Below are 13,360 nucleotides of genomic sequence, written 5' to 3' on the forward strand. Positions count from 1 at the left end.
ATGTACATATGCTATACTGATATGGGTCACAGCACACATGTACATATGCTATACTGATATGGGTCACAGCACACATGTACATATGCCATACTGATATGGGTCACAGCACACATGTACATATGCTATACTGATATTGGCCAAAGCACTCATGTACATATGCCATACTGATATGGGTCACAGCACACATGTACATATGCCATACTGATATGGGTCACAGCACACATGTACATGTGCTATTCTGATATGGGTCACAGCACACATGTAGTGTGTTGTGACTCATATCAGTATAATATATGTGTATTTCAGACATTTGTAACGAACCCCTGTGGTGAGATGGAATACAGATCCCCAGTGTTCCAAATAACTTTAACTTTTAGCTATATACAAACGACTTTTATTTATGTCACAAAAAACATTCTTTCATCGTTATTTAATGTATAACTATTTGTATTGAACATACATAAAAAAATGTAAAACTGGTTATTATTACATCTATACACACAGATATTGAGACGCGAGTTAGAAATCACGGATGAAGCTGGGCGCCTGTTTCCCGCCAAAAAGGTGTTCGCTGAGAGCATCCGGTATCTGCGCAATGAGGTGGTGGCTACGATTGAGAAACGGAATCCTATGAAGAACAAGGACATGATCCACTGGGTGCTCACAATTCCGGCTATCTGGACCGAGCCCGCTAAACAGTTCATGCGCGAGGCAGCAACTGAGGTAAACAGTCACACTAGATGATAGTGAAATGGGAATGTTAGTCATTGTATCATTCATTTTAATCTTTGTAATATTTGACCTGAATCCAATTTCAACAGAATGCCGCTTTTTTGTTCGTGCTTGGAAACGCAACATAGCAAAATGCAATAAGAAGGATTACAGTTGAGATTGTTTGTTGACGTAATGTACATGTACACATGTAATAAACGTACCAATGAACACAGGTCAGAGAGAAGCGTTGTCTTCGCCTCTTCATTAACATTAAAGATTCCAACACCAAGCTTATTGACAGCCTAAAAGGCAGGTGAAAACTGACATGAAAACAGAGAACGTTTCACTATTAGCGTTTATTCTGTTTTGTCTACCTTAGGCGGGAATCCCCACAGCAGACCTACAGATTGCTCTTGAGCCGGAGGCTGCTGCGGTCTATTGTCGCTCCCTCCCAGAAGGCACGTTGGTCGACTCCCAAGACCGTGAGGTGACGGACGCCTTCCGGCCGGGCGGATCATACATGATTGTCGACCTGGGAGGTACTTACAGTGAAGCGGTTGTACAAGTGTAATTATATACAAACGCTATTTATGTTCTGTGTTTTACTATTGTAGTTCCTGTACCTGATTACGTAATTAGTATATGTATAATAGAAAAAAACAATAATTGATATCTGACCTAAATAAGTTAAAAACTTCTTCTAAAGACATTATTATGTTGTTTCTCTGACGAATACTTTAATCAACGAAAGACGTGCATAATTGCACACAAAATATATACACACTGTACAGTATATATTATCTGGTTGTATAGTGAACAGTGGCGGATCCAGAGACCTACCTGGGGGGGTTTCCAAATTTCCTGGGGGGGGGTTTCCATGTTGGAAAAAAATGAGGAAAATGGTGAAAATATATGATTTTTAAAGAAAATTCTCGGGGTGGGGGGGGTTTCCTGAAGCCCAAAAAAACCCTCTGGATCCGCCACTGGTGAATCAGAATAACCAGATGCAATTTTCTCTGTCTCCCTAGGTGGTACGGTGGACACGACGGTACACGAGGTGGCCGAGGACGGCCGACTGATGGAGGTCCGACAAGCGTCCGGCGGACCCTGGGGAGGAACCTCTGTCGACGACACGTTCTACGATTTTGTCGTCAAAAAATTTGGCAAGGATTTCATCGAACAATTCCGAATCGAGAGGGCGAGTGAATGGATGAAGTTATCCTGTGAGTTTGAAACACAGAAAAGGAAACTGAAATATGACACCAACTACAACATAAAGATAGAGATACCCCAACGTCTTATCGCCGAGAGTAACTTAAAAGTAACGGACATACAATCATACAATAAACTGAGCATAGAAAACGACGAATTCAAGAATTTCTTCCGCCCTTCCACAGACGATATCGTTACACACATCCAGTCGATTCTGTCGGAAGTAAGTCATGTTGATCTCATTTTATTGGTTGGTGGGTTTTCTACTTCCGGTTACGTTAGCCGTGTCATTATGGACGCATTCCCAGACAAACGGGTGGTAGTTCCGCTCCAGGCAGAAGTGGCTGTCATGTATGGTGCCGTGTTGTGTGGGTTCGAACCTTTAGTCATCAGTTCTAGAGTTTGCCGACACACCTATGGAATCGACGTCTTCGAGGATTTCCGAGAAGGGTATCATCAATCCAGGTACAAGGAGATGATTGACGGTTCACCATGCTGTGTCAACGTGTTCAGTGTCCTTGTAAAGGAAGGGGAAGCCATAGGCACGTCCGAAACGCGTAAGCGCACGTACTCCTCCACTCATCGAGATGAAGACAGACGGTACCTGATAATGGAAGTGCCGGTGTTTGCCTCAAAGAATGTCTGCCCCATATACACAACGGAAGGGTCCTGTGTGGCCCTCGGCCGCGTCCAGGTGGAGCCCCCCGCGGACGGATGGCCACTGGAAGTCCACTACACTGTTCACATGTTCTTTGGCCAGACCGAGTTTAAGGTTGTCGTGACAAACGACGTCAGTGGACAGGAGTATAACGCCAGCTTTGACTGTCTGAAATGACGATGCAATATTCATGCTGAATCATGCTGTCTACATAGTGTGTCATGTTATATTATCACTCACTTTCCCTACTTATCTTACAAAACGGATCTGCAAGATTTGTCGTAGAACCGATTTTGAACTTTATTGTTTTGAAAATGTTATTTAATAGCTTACATTTATTTACATACCGTGATAATTATTGAACGTAATATTTACATGAGCCAATTTAGATATTGTAGATTATTTTGTATTTTTGTTTCTCGTGATTTTAAGTGAACGTCTGTGATATACTTCATACAAAACCTACTTCATGTCTACTAAATAAATACTTTGATTGTGATATCAGATCCGTCCACAACAATATCATTACCTTGTCAATTTAGAAAACAAATATATCTGTCTGTTACCTCTGTTTATAAAGATATAGAAAAAACGAATAGTTGTTTTGTTTTATTGTTTATTGAATTATTATATGGAAACTTGAATCCTAGTAACAATTAAGCATGGACATGAGTGAGACTTCGCCATTGGATTACACGCATTTAGAAAAGGCAGCACATATTTGATGCACTGGAATGTCAGGTCGCTGCCTAATAAATGTAAGTTTTCCTTTCGAAGTACATCCCTGCAGGTCGGGGATCGAGAAAGTTAATCACGACATGTATTGTAAGAGGCGACTAATGTTGGAACCCCCTGCAGAATTGGAGATTTGCTTTAATGCCCTTTACTGAGGGATACGAAAGCGAACAAAATAAATCTGCTGCACTCATGGCAATATTTGGGATTTTTGTATTTCTCTCTACTTCTAACTTCCTTTTATGTCGAAGCGCCTAACTTGGCAATACCTCATTTTTGGCATTGATATTGAAGGTTCGCCCAAGAGAGGCAATTGATTCTGTCCCCAGACTCCTTAAAAAATGGTAATTGTTATTCCCTGCTTAACTTTCATCAAAATGGTCAATGCCAATAACTGGTTCACCCGTTGTCATAATGTGACCGGGTGGAATGCTGTGCTGGGTGCTTTTGGCATTGCATTTCAGTGCGGTAGCACTCTTAAGTCGGCATCAGATACGCGCTATCACAAGGAGGCAAATACACCGACATACCCTGCCTCCGGCACGCATACATAACACACATGGAATTACGTTCTTAAATTACCTAAGTTGTTGATAGGACTAAAACTCAAGACAACATAATAGTATAACCAATCATTTCGAAGTATATGGCTTACTATAGGCACATAGTAAATCGTTAACATGAGGGAAAACAAAAGATAAGCATGTGAATAAGACAGAAAATATATTACAGCATCAACAAGAACAAGAACCAGAGGAGAAACGAGGTGTGACTCTCGTCACGATCTCTCCAGACAAGTCCTATGTATGTCACCAGTTACACGGTAGTAACAGTAAACGGAAGAATGCAGTTAAAATGAGCTTTGATCCGTATTCATATAATTAAGCCAGTTTAGATACTTGTAGATTATATTCTGTATGTTTAAATGTTCCTCGTGTTTTAATGTTCCTCGTGTTTTGCATGTGATAGGAATCAATGACCACGTGATCAATGTGTCAACATTCCTCTGTGTCGTGAGTGACATAGCTTATGACACAAGTCCAAGAATAGTACTCGGTGAACTTGTTCCCATTATTTTCATGTTTCGATCCAGTATGTTACTTACCATTCAGTTCAGTAATTTACAATATACTGTACCTGTTCTTAATCTGTCAAAGCTGACACAATGGTCGTTTTCGACATGTACCAGAGTATTGATGTAGGACTTTGTGCTTACCAGGGGGCGTGTCGGTGCATTACAACTTCCTGTTTAACAGGGAACGTCTTGCAAAATATACCTCAGAATTGCCATTCCTTACACTCACTACAACTATTAGTAAGTGTAAGGAATGGCAACTCTGAGGTAGAACGACAAATCTGACTAGAGATTGGACGTCTCGGTGAATGACTAGTTCCTGTAAACCAGGTTTGGTGAAGCACTATTTCCTGTATATCAAGACTGTTTCATTGTAAGACTACTCCCTGCTAACTGGGGGAGGGGGTCTTAGTGCATGACTTCTTCCTGTTTATCAGGGGGTGTCTCAGTGTACGACTAAACTTCCTGTTTACCAGGGTCTTGGTGCAGGACTAGATGTACTTCCTGTTTACCAAGGTCTTGGTGTAGGACTACATGTACTTCTTGTTTACCAGTGTCTTGGTGTAGGACTACAGGTACTTCTTGTTTACCAAGGTCTTTGTGTAGGACGACATGTACTTCCTGTTTAGCAGGGTCTTGGTGTAGGAATACATGTACTTCTTGTTTACCAGTGTCTTGGTGTAGGACTAGATGTACTTCCGTTTTACCAAGGTCTTGGTGCAGGACTAGATGTTCTTCCTGTTTACCAATGTCTTGGTGTAGGACTACACGTACTTCTTGTTTACCAAGGTCTTGGTGCAGGACTAGATGTACTTCCGTTTTACCAAGGTCTTGGTGCAGGACTGGATGTACTTCCTGTTTACAAGGGTCTTGGTGTAGGAATACATGTACTTCTTGTTTACCAAGGACTTGGTGTAGGACTACAGGTACTTCTTGTTTACCAAGGACTTGGTGTAGGACTACAGGTACTTCTTGTTTACCAAGGTCTTGGTGTAGGACTACATGTACTTCTTGTTTACCAAGGTCTTTGTGTAGGACTACATGTACTTCCTGTTTATCAGGGTCTTTGTGTAGGACTACATATACTTCCTGTTAACCAGGGTCTCGGTGTAGGACTACATGTACGTACTTCCTGTTTACATGGGAGTGTCTTGGTGCCTACGTCAACCAGAAAATGGGACATTTTCAGAATTTGAAAGCCTTCCGTCCTTTCTATACCACAACTGAGTGTGTGTGGTCTTTTTCTCTTTAGGAGGATTCCAATGATACTTTCTACACTAAAGGTGGATAGGTCTGTAATTGTACACGGAATACAATGTGTTAATAAACCATGCAGAATATATACAATATAGTTTGAAGACACATTCGATTAGGAAGAAAAATAATACATTTATGTAAAGATGTCCTTAAATCGACACATAGTTCTTAAGCTACGATGAGAACATTAATTTGTTTCTAGTGGGGGAAAGGGATAGGAATTATTTATTTTTTATACTGTACTTTACACAATTGAAGGACAATCGGAAGTTGTGTTGATAATATTACGAAGATGGCTGACAATGGATGATGCAGCGATAAATGCTTTATACTGTACCTGTCAGGTAAACTTGCATTAGTGCAGGTCAACATGCAAATCACTCCGTGACGTACACAGATTGTAGTATCCAGTATTTACACTGCTTAGTTCAACATTTTAAAAATCACTGCATTGTTGAGATCATGGCAGGAACGGGTGTGTTATCAATAAATAAGTGTACGGGTACTGTGTAACGATCACTGCAAACCGTGAGGAACTTCAGGGTTCAGCGTAATAAAGACCTTCGAACAGAACGTGTGTACTATATCAAATCGTGGTTACCAATCTATAAACATACCAGTACTTTAGCAAGTCTAGTACGAATTATTCTGACGTTTTATCGACTAAAAATTGTAATAAAGTTGATACATGTACGCGACACTAAATAACACCTGTTATGACGTACATACACGACACTATATAACACATGTAATGACGTACACACACGACACTATATAACACCTGTTATGACGTACATACATGACACTATATAACACATGTAATGACGTACATACACGACACTATATAACACCTGTTATGACGTACATACATGACACAATGTAACACATGTTATGACGTACATACACGACACTATATAACATATGTAATGACGTACATACACGACGCAATATTACACCTGTAATGACATAAATGCACATACGCGACACATTAAAAACATGAACTTGTGTGACATTGCTTATGGATTTTTTATAAACCAATCGTTTCGTCACGAATGGTGTACACTTGAATGTGCACAATACTACTCCACAAGCCTATAGAAATAAACAATTTGCTTTGAAAAATATTTAAATGCTTCATTGCAAGCTTTTATAACTTAAGAATTTCTATTAAAGGTTAAAAGTAGTTTTGGAAAATGACTGTGATAAGTCGGTACATGTTTCCCGCCTTTTATCGTATACTACTTCCCGGTGAACTGTTTACGTTGTTAAACTGTCATATATGAAAAACGAAGGGTATCAATGACATGTCGGGTGATACCGTTACCCATCCGATCACCCCGAGGAAAGGAGGACAAACTGTCCTCCCAGACGACAATGAACTACATGTAACAAGGGAAGAGGTTGAGGGTCAGACTCCTGTATGCTTTCCCTCGGGAACCGACAAACCGATCGTGGCTGCCATAGACTTCGGCACAACGTACTCCGGATACGCTTACACCTTCAGGAGCGAATATGAAAAGTCAGCTGGGGCCCGGGAGATATTCAGTAACAGATGGTCATCCAACGTGGGGGCGCTCCTGTCGGCCAAGGCCCCTACCACCGCCCTGTTTGACCCAGAAATGATCTTCCATTCTTTCGGGTACGAGGCTGAGGAGAAGTACGCGGACCTTATCCAAGAAAAACAACAGCAAGAGTGGCATTGTTTCAGGAGGTTCAAGATGAAGCTGCATGACAGAATGGTAACGTACATTGTTTGCATTGTTACTTAAATGTCTTTTTTTGTCGATGACATAGACACACGCTATCTGGGTGATTATTGGTATCTTGTGTATGACATATATGATAACACACTAAACTTATAAAGTGAGTGAGATTGTCGAATACACAAGACTAAAATCTCCTAAAAGTGAGTATGTAACACACGAAAAAAACATCATTAATGCTGAACCTCCTGGAGTTTGAGACATGTAAACACACAATACTGGAGAGAACGTGTCTGAGACACGAGAACGGACAGAACAAGAGTGAACGTGAGTGTCTGAGACACGAGAACGCTCACAACAAGAGTAAACGTGAGTGTCTGAGACATGTAAACACGAAATACTGGAGAGAACGTGTCTGAGACACGAGAACGCTCACAACAAGAGTAAACGTGAGTGTCTGAGACATGTAAACACAAAATACTGGAGAGAACGTGTCTGAGACACGAGAACGCTCACAACAAGAGTAAACGTGAGTGTCTGAGACATGTAAACACAAAATACTGGAGAGAACGTGTCTGAGACACGAGAACGCTCACAACAAGAGTAAACGTGAGTGTCTGAGACATGTAAACACAAAATACTGGAGAGAACGTGTCTGAGACACGAGAACGCTCACAACAAGAGTAAACGTGAGTGTCTGAGACATGTAAACACAAAATACTGGAGAGAACGTGTCTGAGACACGAGAACGCTCACAACAAGAGTAAACGTGAGTGTCTGAGACATGTAAACACAAAATACTGGAGAGAACGTGTCTGAGACACGAGAACGCTCACAACAAGAGTAAACGTGAGTGTCTGAGACATGTAAACACAAAATACTGGAGAGAACGTGTCTGAGACACGAGAACGCTCACAACAAGAGTAAACGTGAGTGTCTGAGACATGTAAACACAAAATACTGGAGAGAACGTGTCTGAGACACGAGAACGCTCACAACAAGAGTAAACGTGAGTGTCTGAGACATGTAAACACAAAATACTGGAGAGAACGTGTCTGAGACACGAGAACGCTCACAACAAGAGTAAACGTGAGTGTCTGAGACATGTAAACACAAAATACTGGAGAGAACGTGTCTGAGACACGAGAACGCTCACAACAAGAGTAAACGTGAGTGTCTGAGACATGTAAACACAAAATACTGGAGAGAACGTGTCTGAGACACGAGAACGCTCACAACAAGAGTAAACGTGAGTGTCTGAGACATGTAAACACAAAATACTGGAGAGAACGTGTCTGAGACACGAGAACGGACACAACAAAAGTAAACGTGAGTGTCTGAGCCATGTAAACACAAAATACTGCAGAGAACGTGTCTGAGACACGAGAACGCTCACAACAAGAGTAAACGTGAGTGTCTGAGACATGTAAACACAAAATACTGCAGAGAACGTTTCTGAGACACGAGAACGGACACAAGAGTGAACGCTAGAGTCTGAGACATGAAAACACAAAATACTGGAGAGAACGTGTCTGAGACACGAGAACGGACACAAGAGTGAACGCTAGAGTCTGAGACATGTAAACACAAAATACTGGAGAGAACGTGTCTGAGACACGAGAACGCTCACAACAAGAGTGAACGTGAGTGTCTGAGACACGAGAACGCTCACAACAAGAGTAAACGTGAGTGTCTGAGACATGTAAACACGAAATACTGGAGAGAACGTGTCTGAGACACGAGAACGGACACAACAAGAGTAAACGTGAGAGTCTGAGACATGTAAACACAAAATACTGGAGAGAACATGTCTGAGACAGGAGAACGGACACAACAAGAGTGAACGTGAACGTCTCAGACATGAGAATGGAACACAGCCCTTCAAGAGTGAATATGATTGTCTTGGCCATGGTAACAGTACAATATCAGTATAACAAAATTGTATCTAGTACTATACGTTTCTTTCCCTCAGTAATTTACTGTTGGTATATAAAAACAGTCTTCCTAATACAGGCTAAAACAGTTAGAGGCTATTTTGAAGTTAGTTTGGACAATCATTGGAACCATCTGGAACTGCAATTTAATCACAAAGCTAGCTATAAATCTAACAACGAGAGTACTTTTTATATTACAAACTGTTATATCATATGATATGGGCGTAGAGGCAAGTAATTGCATGCGTCCATCATATATCCTATTAAATCCTATTAAAGTAATTCGAGAAAATATACATGTTACAGAAACATGTTATCTATGTACATGGATAAAGATAAGTGTAGCTCATGAAGATCCAAGAGCTTTTGATGTGCGCTTTGATTTCTTCATATTTGATAATTGAGTACATTATTATATGACTACATATAGTCTTATAATTATTATTTCAGAAAATGGACAGAAATTTTGCCATTGCGGACGAGGACGGAAGGAACTTTCCTGCAAGGACGGTGTTCGCAGCCAGTATCAAGTACCTCAAAGATAAACTGACTGAAACACTTAACAAGCAGAACCCAATGAATGATGACAACGCTATCCACTGGGTACTTACGATTCCCGCCATTTGGAGCGAGTCCGCCAAATAATTCATGCGGGAGGCAGCTTTAGAGGTTAGTTGACGTTTGTTGGGATGGCGATTAATTGGCAAAACCAACGTTTGATGACTACACATTGCCAGTTAGAACTATATAGGAGAATTACACACAAAATCGAAAATATTTCAACTGTAGTTATCTCCGCCGTTTTCATTTTATGATATACATACGTGTAATAAAAACAATGTGAGACGCTAAATACCGTTAGATTCCATAGCCGGCCTGCTTTTCGTTTGTGTATCGACAGGAACAGTTTCTACTTTGACACCCTCTCATGTCATACGATGTTTGTGTCGGGGTGATATAAAAAACAAGATACCTGTTCGTGGTTATAAGTCTGAAATAGCTGCGTAATTGACGTTTCTGCTGTTGATCAGGATCAGTAATGCTGTTAATATATCATTTCTTACATACACATGTAGGTTTAGTTCACAAGGACATGAAAATGTGTTATACATTTGTAGTTGTATTTGTACCAAAACTGATGTGTTCAGTAAAAATGACATCCTCGGTAATGATAGATACGTGAAGGGAGGAAAGCTCTCGATGTCAGAAAATAAATCCCACCTAACTTTCTTGCATCAAAAACCACATTTCTAGTTGATGTTCCTGTGATTTAATAAAATGGATATAAGTGCGTGGCATTTGAATACAAAGAACTTCTTTCTGCTTTAGGAACGGTTTATTTGACTTATTTGTTACATACGTGCTTATAAATTACTTGTAATATACGTACAGGCTGGCATACCGTTCGATTGTCTTACCCTGGCCCTGGAGCCCGAGGCGGCGTCCCTCTTCTGTAAGTCTCTACCCTACGGAACTCTCCGGGACACCAGGGATCAGGTGGTGATCGGAGCCTTCGAGCCTGGCGGTCGCTATATGATTGTTGACATGGGAGGTAACTATTGATCACTGCATGTTTGTTTAAGAAAACATTCTAAACGTAACACAAACTAATAAAATATACTTGTTGCCGAAATGATCATATGTAGAGGTAAGGTGTACCACGCCACAAGATATAATCGAGAAGAAGAGTTTAAATTCAGAGCTACAACAAAGATCTGGCTCAGAGTATGGTAATTTCCTTCAGCAAGATAAACACGTGTTTTCCGATTAAATTCCTCCGGCAATTATCTGACTTTTGTGAAATAAATTGAACAAAATTCATGCATGTGTAAAAGAAGCGTCAGCTGTAGGGAATTTTCCTTTAGCTCAGCCGCGGTAGAGCATCGGGCTGGAGAGCCGAGGGTCGCGGGTTCGAGCCCCAACGACGGCACTATCTTTATCACTATTCCTCGTCCTACTACACAAGTTTCATACGTAATTACTTTGCTCCTCAATTAGAAACGGTGTTTCACGGTATAGTTATGAATACACACTGTATACATTTAATTTATGTGTCATCGTTTGTTTGTACGTACATTTGTAAGTATATATATCGTGATAAGCATGACATTATCTCTGTCTCCTTAGGTGGTACGGTGGACACGACGGTACACGAGGTGGCCGAGGACGGCCGACTGATGGAGGTCCGACAAGCGTCCGGCGGACCCTGGGGAGGAACCTCTGTCGATGACACGTTCTACGACTTCATCGTAAATAAATTTGGCAGCGAGTTTATCGAACAATTCAAACGCACAAGAGCTTCCGACTGGATGGTCTTATCTATGGAATTTGAAACGAAGAAAAGACAATTGAAGTACGAATCTGAACGTCAAATAGGCATCAAGATTCCAAACCGCTTGATAGCGGAAAGCAACTTACCAGTAGGATCACTGACGTCCTATGACAAGCTAAGAGTTGAAAATGAAGATTTCAAACAATTCTTCCATCCGTCTACAGAGGATATTATAAGTCACGTGAGAACCGTTCTCGCTGAGGTGGACGGAGTTAACGTTATCCTGTTGGTAGGTGGTTACTCTCAGTCAGACTATGTGACAAACCTCATGAAAATAGCATTTCCAGACGAACGTATCGTCATCCCCTTACAGGCGGAAGCGGCTGTCATGCATGGCGCAGTTCTGTTCGGATTCGAACCCAGATCGGTATCAGTGAGAATATGTAGGCACACATACGGCATCAGTTGTCGGAAGGTCTTTATTGAAGGAGTTCATCCTCCTGAGTATCGGAAAGTGGTGGACGGCACGGCAAGGTGCCTCCATATGTTCAGTTCCATAGCCATGCGTGGAGAACGAGTTCTCCTCTCCGACATACGGGAGAACAAGTTCACTTCATCCCACCAAGACGAGGCTCGGCGCTTCAAACAGATTGGATTTCCGGTATACGCTTCGACAGCAACCTGTCCTACCTATACCACGGAAGACAATTGTACTCTACTGGGGATGATTATAGTTCATCCTCCAGAAAACGGCTGGCCGCCCGTCGTTAACTATCGAGTCGAAACGTTTTTTGGCAGAACAGAGTTCCAGGTGAAGGTTGTTAATGACGTCAACGGGTCAGAGTTAAAATCGAAATTTGATTTTCTTTCCTAAAAATATTTATTTACAGACTAATTATATAAGTGTTGCGTCATTAACTAGCGACATATAATTTGAACTTATGATCAGGCATCATTACTAATTTTTACCTCAATATCTAACAACGGGGATATTCTGTTTTGTGTAAATTTAACTCTACCTCGACCTACTTATAATACTTATTGTCCTTTTTTTAAATTAACTTTTGTTTACAATATATATTCGTACATGTATTTTACAACAATTAAGAAAAAACATTTATCAACTTATATCATACTGACCCGGTGCGCGATGTTAATGTGGGAGGAAACCCGGCGAAAATCCAAGTATTGTGGGGTCCGTGACCCTATATAATATACCTTTTCAATTCCGATCAAACTCTGACTGCCTTCATGAAAGGCGAATGCGCTGTCCACTGCACCACACCACCACCTTCGAATTGCTGTCATTTCCTAGACACTTGTACTTGTACAAAGTAATTTGTTTTCTCGCTGTAAAACCATTTTAGAAAGACAGAATGTAATAAAAGATGTTAAAGATATCGCGTCAGTGTTAAATTTCATTGTAGATATCAGGTCAGTGTTAAATGTGATTGAAGATATTACGTCAGTGTTTATCATCATTGCAGATATCACGTGAGTGTTATACATTTGTCATTTTAGATATCACGTCAGTGTTTATCGTCATTGTAGATATCATGTCAGTTTTATAAATTTGTCATTGTAGATATCACGTCAGTGTTCATCGTCATTGTAGATATCATGTCAGTTTTATAAATTTGTCATTGTAGATATCACGCTAGTGTTTATTGTGATTGTAGATATCATGTCAGTTTTATAAATTTGTCATTGTAGATATCATGTCAGTGTTATAAATTTGTCATTGTAGATATCATGTCAGTGTTATAAATTTGACATTGTAGATTTAACGTCAGTGTTCAT

At 40.7% G+C, this 13,360-nt stretch overlaps 1 protein-coding gene and 1 pseudogene across 1 annotated transcript in view; both read left to right on the top strand.

Annotated features, from left to right (window-relative positions):
- Positions 1–3,180, top strand: part of LOC110464618 (heat shock 70 kDa protein 12A-like) — a 15,133-nt gene extending 11,953 nt beyond the window's left edge. Inside the window, exon 4 of the mRNA XM_021519936.1 lies at positions 1,743–3,180. Coding sequence (XP_021375611.1) covers positions 1,743–2,761 — 1,019 coding nt within the window. The 3' untranslated portion in view covers positions 2,762–3,180. The remainder of the gene's footprint in view (positions 1–1,742) is intronic.
- Positions 3,181–6,907: 3,727 nt separating this feature from the next.
- On the top strand, positions 6,908–12,952 carry LOC110464617 (annotated as a pseudogene).
- The last annotated feature ends 408 nt before the right edge of the window (positions 12,953–13,360 follow it).

The sequence above is a fragment of the Mizuhopecten yessoensis genome, unplaced genomic scaffold, assembly GCF_002113885.1.
Source record: "Mizuhopecten yessoensis strain PY_sf001 unplaced genomic scaffold, ASM211388v2 scaffold11015, whole genome shotgun sequence".
NCBI lineage: Eukaryota > Metazoa > Mollusca > Bivalvia > Pectinida > Pectinidae > Mizuhopecten > Mizuhopecten yessoensis.